We start from the raw sequence: 12437 nt of genomic DNA on the forward strand, positions 1-12437 counted from the left end.
ACCCTTCGCTGCCAGTACACAGCAGACTAAAGTGTCCCCCTATGGGGACAACAGGTCTAAATGAAGCAGAATAAGCTGCAACAAACCTAAAACGTAATGTCCCCATACGAGGACGCCGGGTCTCAGGAGGTTAAAGACGTTTCAGGGTTAAAGCATCAGAACCTTGTGTTCAGTGTTTCCTGTTAAAGTGTGACCAGGTGCTACCACAGTAGCATTAGCTGCGTTAGCTTGTACAGACTCTGGGAAACAAGGAGTTAAAAAACAGTGGCAGCTTTTTACCTGATTGGCTCCAAACATGAGTTCTGAGTCAGACTGAAGGTTGATGATGTTGATATCAGCTCTGAGGTGGGTTCTGTTGGGTCGGGCTGTGGCTGGCTATCATTTCTTCTCTGAACTCTGTTGCTGGCTGTTTTTCGTCTCCTCTCTGTTGTCGGTTCCTTCCCTCTCGTCGTCCTCAGTTCCTGCCGTTGGCTGGAAGTCTTGGTTGTAATCCGGCTCTGGGATCTGCAGGGTGTCCGGGGTCGGTCCTGGAGACCGTCGGGAGTGGAACCGGGCCAGGCTTCGTCTCCGCCGGCCCAGCGCCTTGGGACTCGGGAGGCTGCGGACCGAAGCTTTAGAGTTCTGTCTGGAGAACTGGAGCGAGAACTGTCGGCCCCGTGGTCGGGTCGGACGCTGACTCGGGACGTTACACGTCGTCCAACGAAATTCTTTGGGTCCCAGTTGAGTTGGGGAACAACAAACCGAGTAGCCAGTCCTAGGAACACAGAGAGATGATCAGTACTAGAGGTGGACGATGGCATCGTAGACGTTGTCTTGACTAGAGACGAGCATCGAGAGGCGACTCTTTAAAACAATGATTCTCAACCTTTGTTGAGCCACGGATCATATCTCCACAGCAGACCACCAATAAAAACGCCACAAAAAGTATAATAATAAACCGATGATCATCTAATGTCAGTTTACTAATTTACTAACTCAGTGTGAAATCTGGGAACTGAAGAAGGACACACATGAAGATCTTCCTCTGCTACGCTGCGTTTTAATTTGGCTTTGAGTCGCTACAGCAGCTGTGAGAGCTGCTCATTCATCTCTGTGGTTTCCCTCCACAGAGCTGCATGTTTCCCAGGCTGCTTTTATTTTGAAGGGATGGGTGTTTTGTTTGGAGATGGCCTTCAAGTTTCCATTAGCTTTAGTAAAGATAAATCCAAAGGAAAGAGAACCTTCACTGTCTTGGGAGTGGTGACCCAGTTTGGATTCAGTACTTTTTCTTTTCCTGTATTTATTCATCTCTATGGCAGCAGGTAGATCGACAGGTTAATTATCTGCCTTCTGCCCTCTAGTGGACGGGAATTTAAATGTTCTTTACTGATTTAGTGGCAGTAAATAAATAATAATTATCTGACAAATGAAGTGAAATTATATCATTTCTCATGGCTCAGTGGTTGGGAATCACTGCTTTAAAAGAACCAGTTCCAGTTCATAAACATCATCTTCATTCTTATTGGTTCTTTTCTTGCTGAATCTTTATATCACAGCATCTCATTCACATCAACGAAGACGTGATGGAGGAGAGACTGAAACGTTCCAAAGTGAAGAACCTGGAACCAGTGAAACGTTTATGCAGCATCGTAATTTCAAGCAAAAGCGTCAGAACCACCAACATGACGACAAGTCTCCGCAGAGCAGAGCAAGAGAGGATCCAGAGACCAGTTTCCTGTTCGTTTACGTACACAAGCTCCGGTCTCTGGTTTAGAACCTCAACACCTACTTTTTCTAAACTAAAAATTCACAGAGGGAAGTGATAATAGAGTCGGATCAATACCTATATGTAATATCTCTAAAAGGAAATAAAGAAAAGGAGCATAGACGCCTCAGAAGCCGATCAGCAGGCGAATGATGGACAGTCTCACTAAAGCAGGACGATTCAGCTGCGAGACGAGGTTCTACCTCAGCAGCCTGGAAATGCTTCGGTTTGATGTCGGTCAAAATTATATTATTTGCAAGATATGTTGAAAACTGTTTGGAAAATTAAAAGAAAATAAATGCCCATGACGCCCCCATCCCCGACTCAATGTTTGACTGTGGACAGTAGGAAACGGAGTGAACTAGTCACCGCGGGGTTTCTGAGCCAGGAGCCTCCTCGGTGGGTGAAAGGTCGAAGCCGTTCTGAGGTTTGCAGCAGGAGTCCAGACTGTGACAGACGTCACCAAACAGCGGGGGGCTGATGACGAGCCGAGGGAACACGGGCGAACTTTCAGACGACGGCGGGTTGCTGCTGACCTCCCTTAAGGTGGACAGAGTGTCCACGGATGACGGGGGCATGGCCACGGAGGAAGGCGGAGCCATGTGATCTGGACCCAGATTGACTCTGAACAGATTTAAAAACAAAAGGTTTCAAACAACAGAGACATGAGAGACATCCAGATAAAACAGGGTGTCAAACTCATTCTGAATGTTTTTTTAAGAAAAATAAGTGTAATTTAGCTTAATTAATTTGTAATTTGACGCCCGCTCAATGTAAAGACTATTTTATACTATATTATTTGATGCTTTCTGTTGCTACCAGTTTTACACGTAGCACTTTAAAACCTTAGGTCTGGGAAGAAGCTGCCAGTCGCGTCGCTGCTGTGTCGTTTGAAGATGGGCCGAGGAGGTCGGAGGTCAGGAGGCTCCTGGACACTTAGCAGCCGCCGGACTCGACCCAGGACCTGAAAATTATAAGTCTGACATTAAAGTGTCTCTGTCCGTTCAGATAAAAGCCAGATAAAAGTTAGAAAGTTACGTTGTTACTGAGCTAAATTTGAGAATAAATCAATGTTGCAGGATGACAAATTATGACAGATACTGATTAGCCTAAGAATGCTAGTGACTAGCCAATGAATGGATATGCTATTGAGCTAAATTTGCTATAAAATAAATCAACTTTCCAGAATGACAAAATAACAGTTAAATCTAAATATTTGATGCTTTATGTTTAGTGTCTAATTAACGGCCACAATTAACGGTGGCGCTGTTCACACTGAAAAGTGTTTAAAGTATTGGTGTGTTCCCTGGCTGGTAAAAGGCCTCATGAATTATTAATTATATGTAAGTGGAACGTATCCAACCCACAGACAAACACTAGAAACGGTTGCTATACCGACTCTTGGCGCCGAGTCAAAGTGCAGTCCTGTTGCCGTGGACGACTGTCGATAACTTCAACGTCATCAAACTGCAGGATGTCTGAGAGTCTGGAAAAAGAGTTTCAAAGGAACCAATCAGAGCTAGAGACTGGGGTTAACCCTCTATAGGAACCAGGAACCATATGAGGTAACGTGGTTCCTGGTTCCTCTCAGTGAGGTTTATTGTCATGTGGTTTTCATTGAGCCAATCAGACAAGATCAAGGAAACATTGTCAGGTCTAATCAGGGTCTAATGTGGTCTACAAGGTCCCCCTCTGAACTGGTTTATTAGGAACCATGGAGAAGAACAAGTTATCAAGGTTCTATGTCTGTCTTTTATGTTGTGGCCATGTTTTGGAGTTTCCTGTTTTATTTTGTTAAGTTCTGGATTTCCTGTCTGCGTTCCTTGTGTGTCCCTTGATTATTAATTGGTTTCTCTTGGTGTCATTGCCCTGATCTGTCTCACCTGTGTCTCGTTGTCCCTGAGCATCCTGTGTCTTTATAGCGCTGCCTTCGCTTTGCTCCTTGTTGTTATTTCGTCCCAAAGCCACGTTCCATGTTCATGATTCTTTTGTTTTTGGATTTACCTGCCTCAACGCAGCGCGTTTTGTTCGTTTTCATTAGAAACTCCTTTTCCCTCAGATTCCTCATCGTTGGTCCTCAACATTCACCCCTACATCCTGACAGAAGGGTCCTAATGTTTCTAATGTGATGATGTTGAAAAGCGTCTGAATCAGCTCTGATGTTCTAATGTGACAAATACGTGTTAACATTAGTTTAAGGACCAGGAACCAGATATGAGACCAGGATCCAGGTATGAGAGATTAATTCATCAGGATTTTCTAGATGAATAGTTCGAGTAGCTTCTTCAGTAAAGAGACTGGTGGTACTCTGAGGTTACCTGGTGATGGAAACGCCTACATTTCTAAAAACCTCTCAAATATCTAAAGCTAAAACATCGAGTTTTTTTTTCAGACGTATCGATATAAAAGTTTATCTCAAAAGTGCAATGGAAACACGTTTTCGGCATTTCTCCACCACTGGAGAAGATGCAGCCTGGGGTCATGTGACCACTTCATTTGAATCCATCTTCCTCAAAGTGAAGAGAATTTAAGAGAATTACAGGACATCACCAGACGATTTTGCTTTTATTTTCGGGGGAAAACTGTAATGACTTCCTTTACTCCTCTCTCCTACCATCTGTTTTCATCTCCATCTGTGGATACGTTAAAATCTCAGCCAGAGAAGACGAGTAAGTGTCCAACCGTTAACGGAAATTAGTGGCGTTAGATTCTGGGTGTTAACAGAAACAGTTTTTATTCTTGTTTAAACCTCATCTTCCTCCAGTCTCTCAGAACCAAAGAAGCTACTCAGACGAAATGTCCAGGTTTCCTTTTTAAATTCTTTTGTTTGTGTGACGCGTGGGTGTGTTTGTTTGTTGACCCCATGTCGGTGGTGGAGCCGAGGAACGAAGGGATGCAGTAGTCTGCAGCAGCCAGTGTGTACGGCGGCCGAGCGTCGCAGTCGTTCCAGTACATGTCTCTGGTCATATGAGGCATGTTCATGTGCATCTCGTCCACGGCCAGAAGAGACACCTGGAGCAGCAGGTAAACGAGAGGCGGCGAGAAGCAAAGGGAAAAAAACGTGGCTTTAACGAGCACTCAGAGACTTCATGGGGTTTATTCTTGAGTACATGTCGTAGGATTTAGTTTTGGTTTTCCTACAAATATTTAATCATGTGTTTTATTCAAATTTTATACTTTTGAAAATTCAAAATTTCAGACACTGAATTAATTTGTGAAAATGTCTGAACCCATCGAACCCGTAACTGAGTCTAGATAGAAAAGAAACTGGTAATTTTCTTGATTTAGGATCTATAACAGAATTAATACTTGAATCTCCACCTCCCTCCCTCCCTTCAGCTACCGAGTATTAAATTTATGTTTAGCTTGACCTTAAACTGACTTTATGATCTGTGTGATAAAAATAAAAGAGAAGTTAGGAAACGTTCCAGGATGTATTTCTGTCCATCTCGTGCTCATGACAAACATGCTGTCAGCCCCTTCTCATTATTGGAGCCAGAATCCTGTTCCACAAACAAACTAAACACAACGTATATGTTGTTATAAAGGTTTTTAATATAACATAGTGTCGTCTGCTGCTGACCTGAAGGTTCCTGTCGATGATCCAATTCGCCTCAAAGTCGTCGTCATCCTCTCCAAACGGGTTGATCAGCTGCTCTGCTACCTGACAACAAGAGATCACATCTGGAATTCAGTCGAGCTGCAGAAAAGATCAACCGATCAACCAACTAACAAACCAACTTATCAATCAACCAATCAACCAACCAATCAACTTATCAACCAACCAATCAACCAACCAACCAACAAACCAACTTATCAACCAACCAATCAATTAAACCAACCAACCAATCAACCAACCAATCAACTTATCAACCAACCAATCAACCAACCAACCAACAAACCAACTTATCAACTAACCAATCAATTAAACCAACCAACCAACCAATCATCCAACCAATCAACCAACCAACCAATCAACCAACCAATCAACCAACCAACCAACAAACCAACTTATCAACCAACCAATCAATTAAACCAACCAACCAATCAGCCAATCAACCAACCAATCAACCAACCAACCAACCAACCCACCAACCAATCATTCTCCCTGCCTCACTACATCTCTGTCTAGTTGTTTGATGTAGATTTCAGTTTTGTCTAATGAGCAACTTTGTTGACGTCAGGACACCAGAAGAAGAAGAATTTGTCCGACCTTCAGCCAGCCGGAGTAGAAGAAGAACTGCAGGAGGGTGAAGACTGGGACATAAAGGTCGAGGTCGTGGCCGTTGTAACCCCGGGCAGGGTCAAGAAACTGTCGGCCAATAAGACAAGCGAAGAAAAAGGTGTAGACAGCGAGAGTGACGACCTGAAGAGAGAGAGAGATGGATGTAAAAATGAACCATAACCCCCCCACACACAGACAGAGCTCTGATTAGGTTACAGTAATGTTTAGTGATGAGATTACACCCACTTTAAACATGTTACCGAGACAGATATGAGACCAGGAGGACAGAGACAGACCTGGGTATAGACCAGAGGGATGCCGACCCAGTCGTAGCCAAAAAGAGTCGCACACCAAGTCCTGAAGACGTTCATCTCCTAAACACAAGGACGGAGCAGCTGTTGTTAAGATGCGTTTTAACATCTATGTGCTTTGAATTTCTGTAACCGAAGAGGCTGATTGGAAAAGGACTCTGGGAACCTGTTCTGGGAATAAACTGGGTGTCACATTACAGCTAATGTCTGCTTAATGTGGTCCCACATCAACAAGAGCTTGAGTTTTGAAGCAGAGCCTAAAAGCCCCTTTTCTCTGTAATGGAATATGAATTTCTTTGTCCTCTGACTGTGACAAAAGTTGAGCATAAAGTGCAAATACATTGAGAATATTCTGCAGGTCGATGCTGTCCTGGATGCGTCCTTCCTGCCGGGCTTTGGACGCCAGGTTGGAGAACCAGACGACAGGAATCCAGTACTTCAGGTGAGGAGAGCGGATGTTCTCAAACACCTTCCTCTCCTCGGGCGTCATGAAACCTACAGGTAGAGGCACAGGTCACTCAACAGTAGACGATGACGCTTTGACACATTCAGCCAGTAGCTCCAACCTCTATAAACCCGAAACAAGAAGTTTTTGGACTGTTCCAAATACTTCTGGTGTCTGATAACGCTAGATTTTGTATTGATCCAATATCAAGTAAATATCAATTTGTGATTTGCCTTTGGGATTATTAATCAGTTAAAATCCAGTACAGAATTTTCGGCAAAAAATAAGTAAATAGAAACTACTTCATGAATCATACTCAGTGTTTGCTAATGAGAGAATACAGTAAAACTAGGTAATTAATTATTGGATCAGGATGAAGAATAAAAGCTTTATTTATTTGTATCTTTAAAAAAACTAACACTTGTGGTTCCTTGAATTTCAAAAACTAGAATTGGAGGTAGAGCTTTCTGCTATCAGACTCCTCTCAAGTTCCTGTCCCTGATCGTAGTTCCTGTCTCTGTCTGTAGTTCCTGTCTCTGTCTGTAGTTCCTGTCTCTGTCTGTAGTTCCTGTCTCTACTTGTAGTTCATGTCTCTTCTTGTAGTTCCTGTCCCTGCCTGTAGTTCCTGTCTCTTCTTGCAGTTCCTGCCTCTGCCTGTAGTTCCTGTCCCTGCTTCTAGTTCCTGTCTCTTCTTGTAGTTCCTGTCCCTGCCCGTAGTTCCTGTCCCTGCCCGTAGTTCCTGTCTCTTCTTGTAGTTCCTGTCCCTGCCGTAGTTCCTGTCTCTGCCTGACTGATCTATTTTAACTGGTTTGTTCTCAAACACAACTGTGACTGAAAACATTGAGACACAAACCCCGGGCTTGTATTTCATCTAAATGTCCAGAACAGCACTCAGACGTACTGCTGGCCTACCGCCTCGCTCTAATTGGCTGATAACGAGCTCGTCCCTGGGGTCGTATCAGCCAGTAGTTACAGGAGGAAGAAGGAAGGAGCTGAACTCTGAGTGACTTTCACCAACGTAGACCGGACTCAAAGTTCCTGGTGTAATGTCTGGTCTCTGACCTGCCTCCACCACGTGGTCCATGGTCGGGAACCGTTTGCAGACGGCGGTGCTGACGGAGCGGAAGATGAGCAGCGACGTCAGGTTAACGTAGCGCACCAGCGTCCGTCGCAGCAAGCGGCCATATTCGTCTTTACCTTGGACACAGCTGGAGGAAGACAAGAGGACATGAGGACGTGTCGCATTCGTAAACACCGAACAAGTACTCGCCTCTCAGATCCTAACACCTGTCAAAATCAGTGTTTCTTTAGTTCCTATCTCTCTATCTCTAGTTCCTGTCCCTTCCTGTAGATCCAAGTGTTTATGTAGTTCCTCCTGCTCCTGCATGTAGTTCCTATTCCTGCCCGTTGTTCCTGTCTCTGACAGAAGTTCCTGTCACTGACTGTAGTTCTTGTCCCTGCTTGTAGTTCCTACCTCTGCCCTTAGTTCCTGTCTCTGTCTGTTGTTCCTCTCTTTCCCTGTAGTTCTTGCCTCAGCGTGTAGTTCCTGTCCCTGCTTGTAGTACCTATCTTGGCTTGTAGTTCCCATCTCTGTCTTTAGTTCCTGCCTCTGCTTATAATTCCTGTCACTGACTTTAGTCCACGCCTTTGCTTGCAGATGCAAGTGTTTCTTTAGTTTCTGTCTGTCTGAAGTTCCTTTCTCTTTCTATAGTTCCTGTCTCTGTTTGTAGTTCCTGTCTCTTGCTGTAGTTCCTGTCTCTTGCTGTAGTTCCTGTCCCTGGTTGTAGATGCGAGTGTTTCTTTAGTTCCTGTCTGTCTGAAGTTCCTGTTCTGTCCTGTAGTTCCTGTCCCTGGTTGTAGATGCGAGTGTTTCTTTAGTTCCTCTCCTGTCCTGTAGTTCCTGTCCTGTCCTGTAGTTCCTGTCCCTGGTTGTAGATGCGAGTGTTTCTTTAGTTCCTGTCCCGTCCTGTAGAGGCCAGAACTGGTGGTTTCTTTGTACCTTGAGATGAGGAACATGAGTCTGTCCGGCCACGGCAGGTTAACGAACTGATTCCACCATCGATTCACCACCAGAGTCACATAAAAACCTGAAAACACAAACAACAACGAAATGATCAGGAAATAAATAGTTTAATTTAGGATTTAATCACCTCTTTACATTTGCTGTTTTCACAGAATAAACAAATGAACCTGGTCACGCCAACTGAGCTGCTGAAGGACACTGTCCAGTTGCATCATGGGACGTGTTTAGCTCCGGATTATTCCTCATTGGAAGGTTGTAATGTTCTCCAGCTCCTCCTCGGGGATCTCAGTGTTCTCAGGCCAAATAAGATTATTCTGTATAATTTCTCTAGAGTGTTCCAGGTCTACTTAACGATGAGTATCCAGGGTATTGTATCCAGGGTGTATTTTAGATTGTATTTGCTGTTACTAGCACTTCTTTTTTTTTTTTTTTTTTTTTTTTTTGTATGGACCCTGGGAACATCGTGGTGCAGCATTGGCACTCATCCTGCTTTTAGCTTCTCTGCTCGTTAATGATCCGTTTCCATTAGCGGCCCCGGCTAATGAGGCAACCAAACACTCTCTTTCCACAGATGGGAAGTAGAGTTCAGTCATATCTTAGTGTCTTTTACGCGATACGATAATCCTGCATGTTCTGTAGTTTCCACACTCATCACTCATCTGTCTGTTTTTTTTTTTTTTTTTACACCAGGTTCCCAGAGGACGACAATTAGCTGGACTCCTCCTGTGATTATTAATCATCATATTTTCTTTAATCCTCCTCTGTAAATCTGCTTAGTCTCCGATGTTTAAACCACCAGGAGTGAATCTGGTGAAGATCATTAGACTGAGACAGATAACGATGGTGTTATTATCATGATGAAACCTGTTATGTAACTTTACACTTGTTCAGAATCTAAATGCCCTAAAGGCAGCTATTTCTGCCTATAGTTCCTGTCCCTGCTTCTAGTTCCTGTCCCTGCTTGTAGTTCCTGTCTCTACCTGTAGTTCCTGTCCCTGCTTGTAGTTCTTGTCACCCTGATGTGTAAACCACCAGTGAAATCTGGTGAAGATCATTAGACAGAGACAGATGACGATGTTATTATCATGATGTTATGTGAAGTGTCACCTCCACCCATAGAAACCTGTTAAGTAACTTTACACTTGTTCAGAATCTAAATCTTTGGGGTTTTGGTGAGAAATGAGCTGAAAACACTGATTTGTTTTTATTAAAGTTGTGAATAGATAAAAATATTTTAAATACCTGAACGTGCAGAAGAACAGAATTAGTTTTAACTCGTCTTTAACGTGTTAATTCAACAGTCTTCAACCTACAGGTAAACGTCCATTAAATCAAACAAGATGCTTTAAGGAAATACTGATGTCGAGAAATAAACAGTAATAAAGTGCATAAGAATGAGAATACTGACTAATACTGCAATACGGATTATAAGCTGCTCATCACTGTATTTATTCATTGCAACAGTGAGAAACAGCACCACCATCAGATCAGACGGGAAATTACAACATCAGAGAAAACGTTATTTATCACCAGAGCATCGTGAAAGTTTTCGACTGGTCGGTAAACCTACCCAGGACGAAGGTGACGGGGATTTGTTCTGCGTATTTGTCGCAGTACATTGAAAGTTTCTCAAACAATCTCTTCTGGTGGTCGGAGAGGACGAGCCTGGAGGACAGAGGACACGGTCTTTACAAACAACAACTGCGAAATTCTTCTTCAGTTCCTCTTCGGCTACTTCGAGGCATAATATCTAAACTGTAGTTCCTCTAATGGCCACTAGATGCTGTTCCTATTTGAGGCTGATTGTTGTTAAAGGATGAAGAGTTAAATGGAAGATGTAGCAGTAGATGCCGTTAGTAAGACTTAGCTGTATGTATGCTACAGAGGAAAATCTAGCTGTAAAATAAACAATTAGTCAAGTTTCAAAATACGAAAAATAAATCCCTCAGAATATCATTTCGTAAAGTTTATGGCAAACATTAAACTTATGACACTGGAAATCGTTTTTGATTGCTAACACTGACTCAAAGGGGACAATAATGTAACGCTAAATTTTACTCGGGAACATGGACCACTTAGAAACATTCGACACAACAGGGCGCCATTCACTCAAAATGCTGCCTCTGAGAAGCTACCGGGGCAAACAACTAGCAACTAGTTAGCTCGAGGTAGGAAATTCATATGCTAATAAAAAGCAAAAAAAGGTTTTACAAAATGTTCTGAACCCAATACGTCTCATCCCCGTTCACACCGTGAGACTAAAATCCAAACAGATTCCCTCCAGACTTTTAGAACCGAAACGCTTGGACAAATCGTCTTTAAGCAATACATTCAAAAAGCGTTGAAAAACAAGGGCAACTGGACTCATCCGACAATCTTCTTCAGTTTAACAGAAACTCTGTGGGTAAAACCATTAGAAACTGGTTCAATGTCCATTAACGGCTAAATAAGGGATGGGTACAGATAGTGGGTACCATGATGCTAACGGTGCTGATGCTAACAGCGCTGATGCTAACAGTAGTAACCAGACAGATCTGGGTGCTTCATTTGGTGCCAGTGAGATTTTAATTAGCTTAGCCTCCTTAGCTCCATCGCTGTGTCGACGCTACACGTGACGTGACGTCAGTTTTTCACCTGCATGGACGGAAATGAACCTTTAAAATTTCTAAGACCAAACGTTTGACAAAAGTTTGTCTGGACTTCACTTCTAAAGATGCAGACTGGGTTAATTTATTTCTTAGTCTTTGTTAAATTTATATTATTTAAACTAATATTCTGTTCAACTTGCACATCACACAATTCCTTCAAAATAAAAATGTATGTTTTCATTCTTTAAGCACCGACTCCAGTATCAGATAAACCTGAACCAGACCTATCCCTAGTGTAGATATTTACCTGTTGATGGTGTTCTAACCATTCAATTAATTGCACCAGTTTCTGATGGTTTTACCCACAGAGTTTCTTATTTAAACCTCTGCTTCCCACCATCTCTTAGAACTGAAGAAGCTTCTCTCAAAACTCAACAAATCCAGTCACCCTTTTATTTTTCTATAAACCCTTTTTGGATCCTGGATGACTGAGAACCGACTGAGAACCTTCACAGACGACTTCAAGCAACCCAACAAGTCCACCAAGTTTTAGGGTTGGGTTAAAGTAAAAGTGTGACCAAAGTGTTTGTGCATGACCTGTAGACGACGCTGAGGACGGTGTAAAGCAGAACGAAGAGGATGAACTCCCGGTACAGCAGCTTGTAGATGCTGCCCTTCCATCGCAGCAGCAGCCGGTGGAAACTGAAGAAGGTGGCGTTGGCGACTTTACTGGAATAAGTGACGGTCATCTTGACTCCTGTACGACCCGACGAGTCCCTCTGCTCTCTGGTTTCCAACACTACTGTGGCATCATGAAGCCAAACGGTCGGTGTCTTTATTCCTCAGCACTGTGATTCATCTGGCTTCTCCTTTCCTGATTTGCTTTGTGCCAAATGCCAACCATCCAACCACAGCCTCCCTCCCTGCCTCCCCCTCCCTATCCTGTTGCCCAGTAATGCCAGGCAGCAGGCACACACACTCTGTCCAGAGTTATATTGATGAGGCGGCGTGCTAAATGTGGTCATGTTTCAGCTGGGTGTGTTGCCAACGTAGATAGCGGTGGAAGTAAACATGTCTAAAGAGAAACATGACGTGAGGCCA

The 12437-nt window shown here is 43.4% G+C and overlaps 1 protein-coding gene across 1 annotated transcript; it reads right to left on the reverse strand.

Moving 5' to 3' along the window:
* Positions 1 to 11: 11 nt before the first annotated feature.
* On the reverse strand, positions 12 to 12200 carry LOC124999755 (bestrophin-3-like). The gene is made up of 13 exons (XM_047574764.1): positions 11934 to 12200; positions 10319 to 10413; positions 8725 to 8812; positions 7788 to 7933; positions 6621 to 6775; positions 6266 to 6343; positions 5958 to 6110; positions 5328 to 5408; positions 4605 to 4756; positions 3140 to 3230; positions 2590 to 2708; positions 2114 to 2368; positions 12 to 754 (listed from the first exon to the last, which is right to left on the reverse strand). The coding sequence occupies exons 1-13, from the start codon at positions 12083 to 12085 to the stop codon at positions 379 to 381; spliced, it is 1941 nt and encodes a 646-aa protein (XP_047430720.1). The 5' UTR covers positions 12086 to 12200; the 3' UTR covers positions 12 to 378.
* Positions 12201 to 12437: the final 237 nt, after the last annotated feature.

The sequence above is a fragment of the Mugil cephalus genome, chromosome 22 (genome assembly GCF_022458985.1).
Source record: "Mugil cephalus isolate CIBA_MC_2020 chromosome 22, CIBA_Mcephalus_1.1, whole genome shotgun sequence".
Lineage (NCBI taxonomy): Eukaryota > Metazoa > Chordata > Actinopteri > Mugiliformes > Mugilidae > Mugil > Mugil cephalus.

Excerpts from the sequence above, each read along its gene's own strand:
- LOC124999755 (XM_047574764.1), bottom strand. The coding sequence starts at position 12,085 with ATGACCGTCACTTATTCCAGTAAAGTCGCCAACGCCACCTTCTTCAGT. Across the intron at positions 8,813-10,318 it reads CCCCGTCACCTTCGTCCTGG|GTTTTTATGTGACTCTGGTG; the intron begins GTAGGTTTACCG and ends TTGTGTTTTCAG. Across the intron at positions 5,409-5,957 it reads TCTACTCCGGCTGGCTGAAG|GTAGCAGAGCAGCTGATCAA; the intron begins GTCGGACAAATT and ends TCTTGTTGTCAG.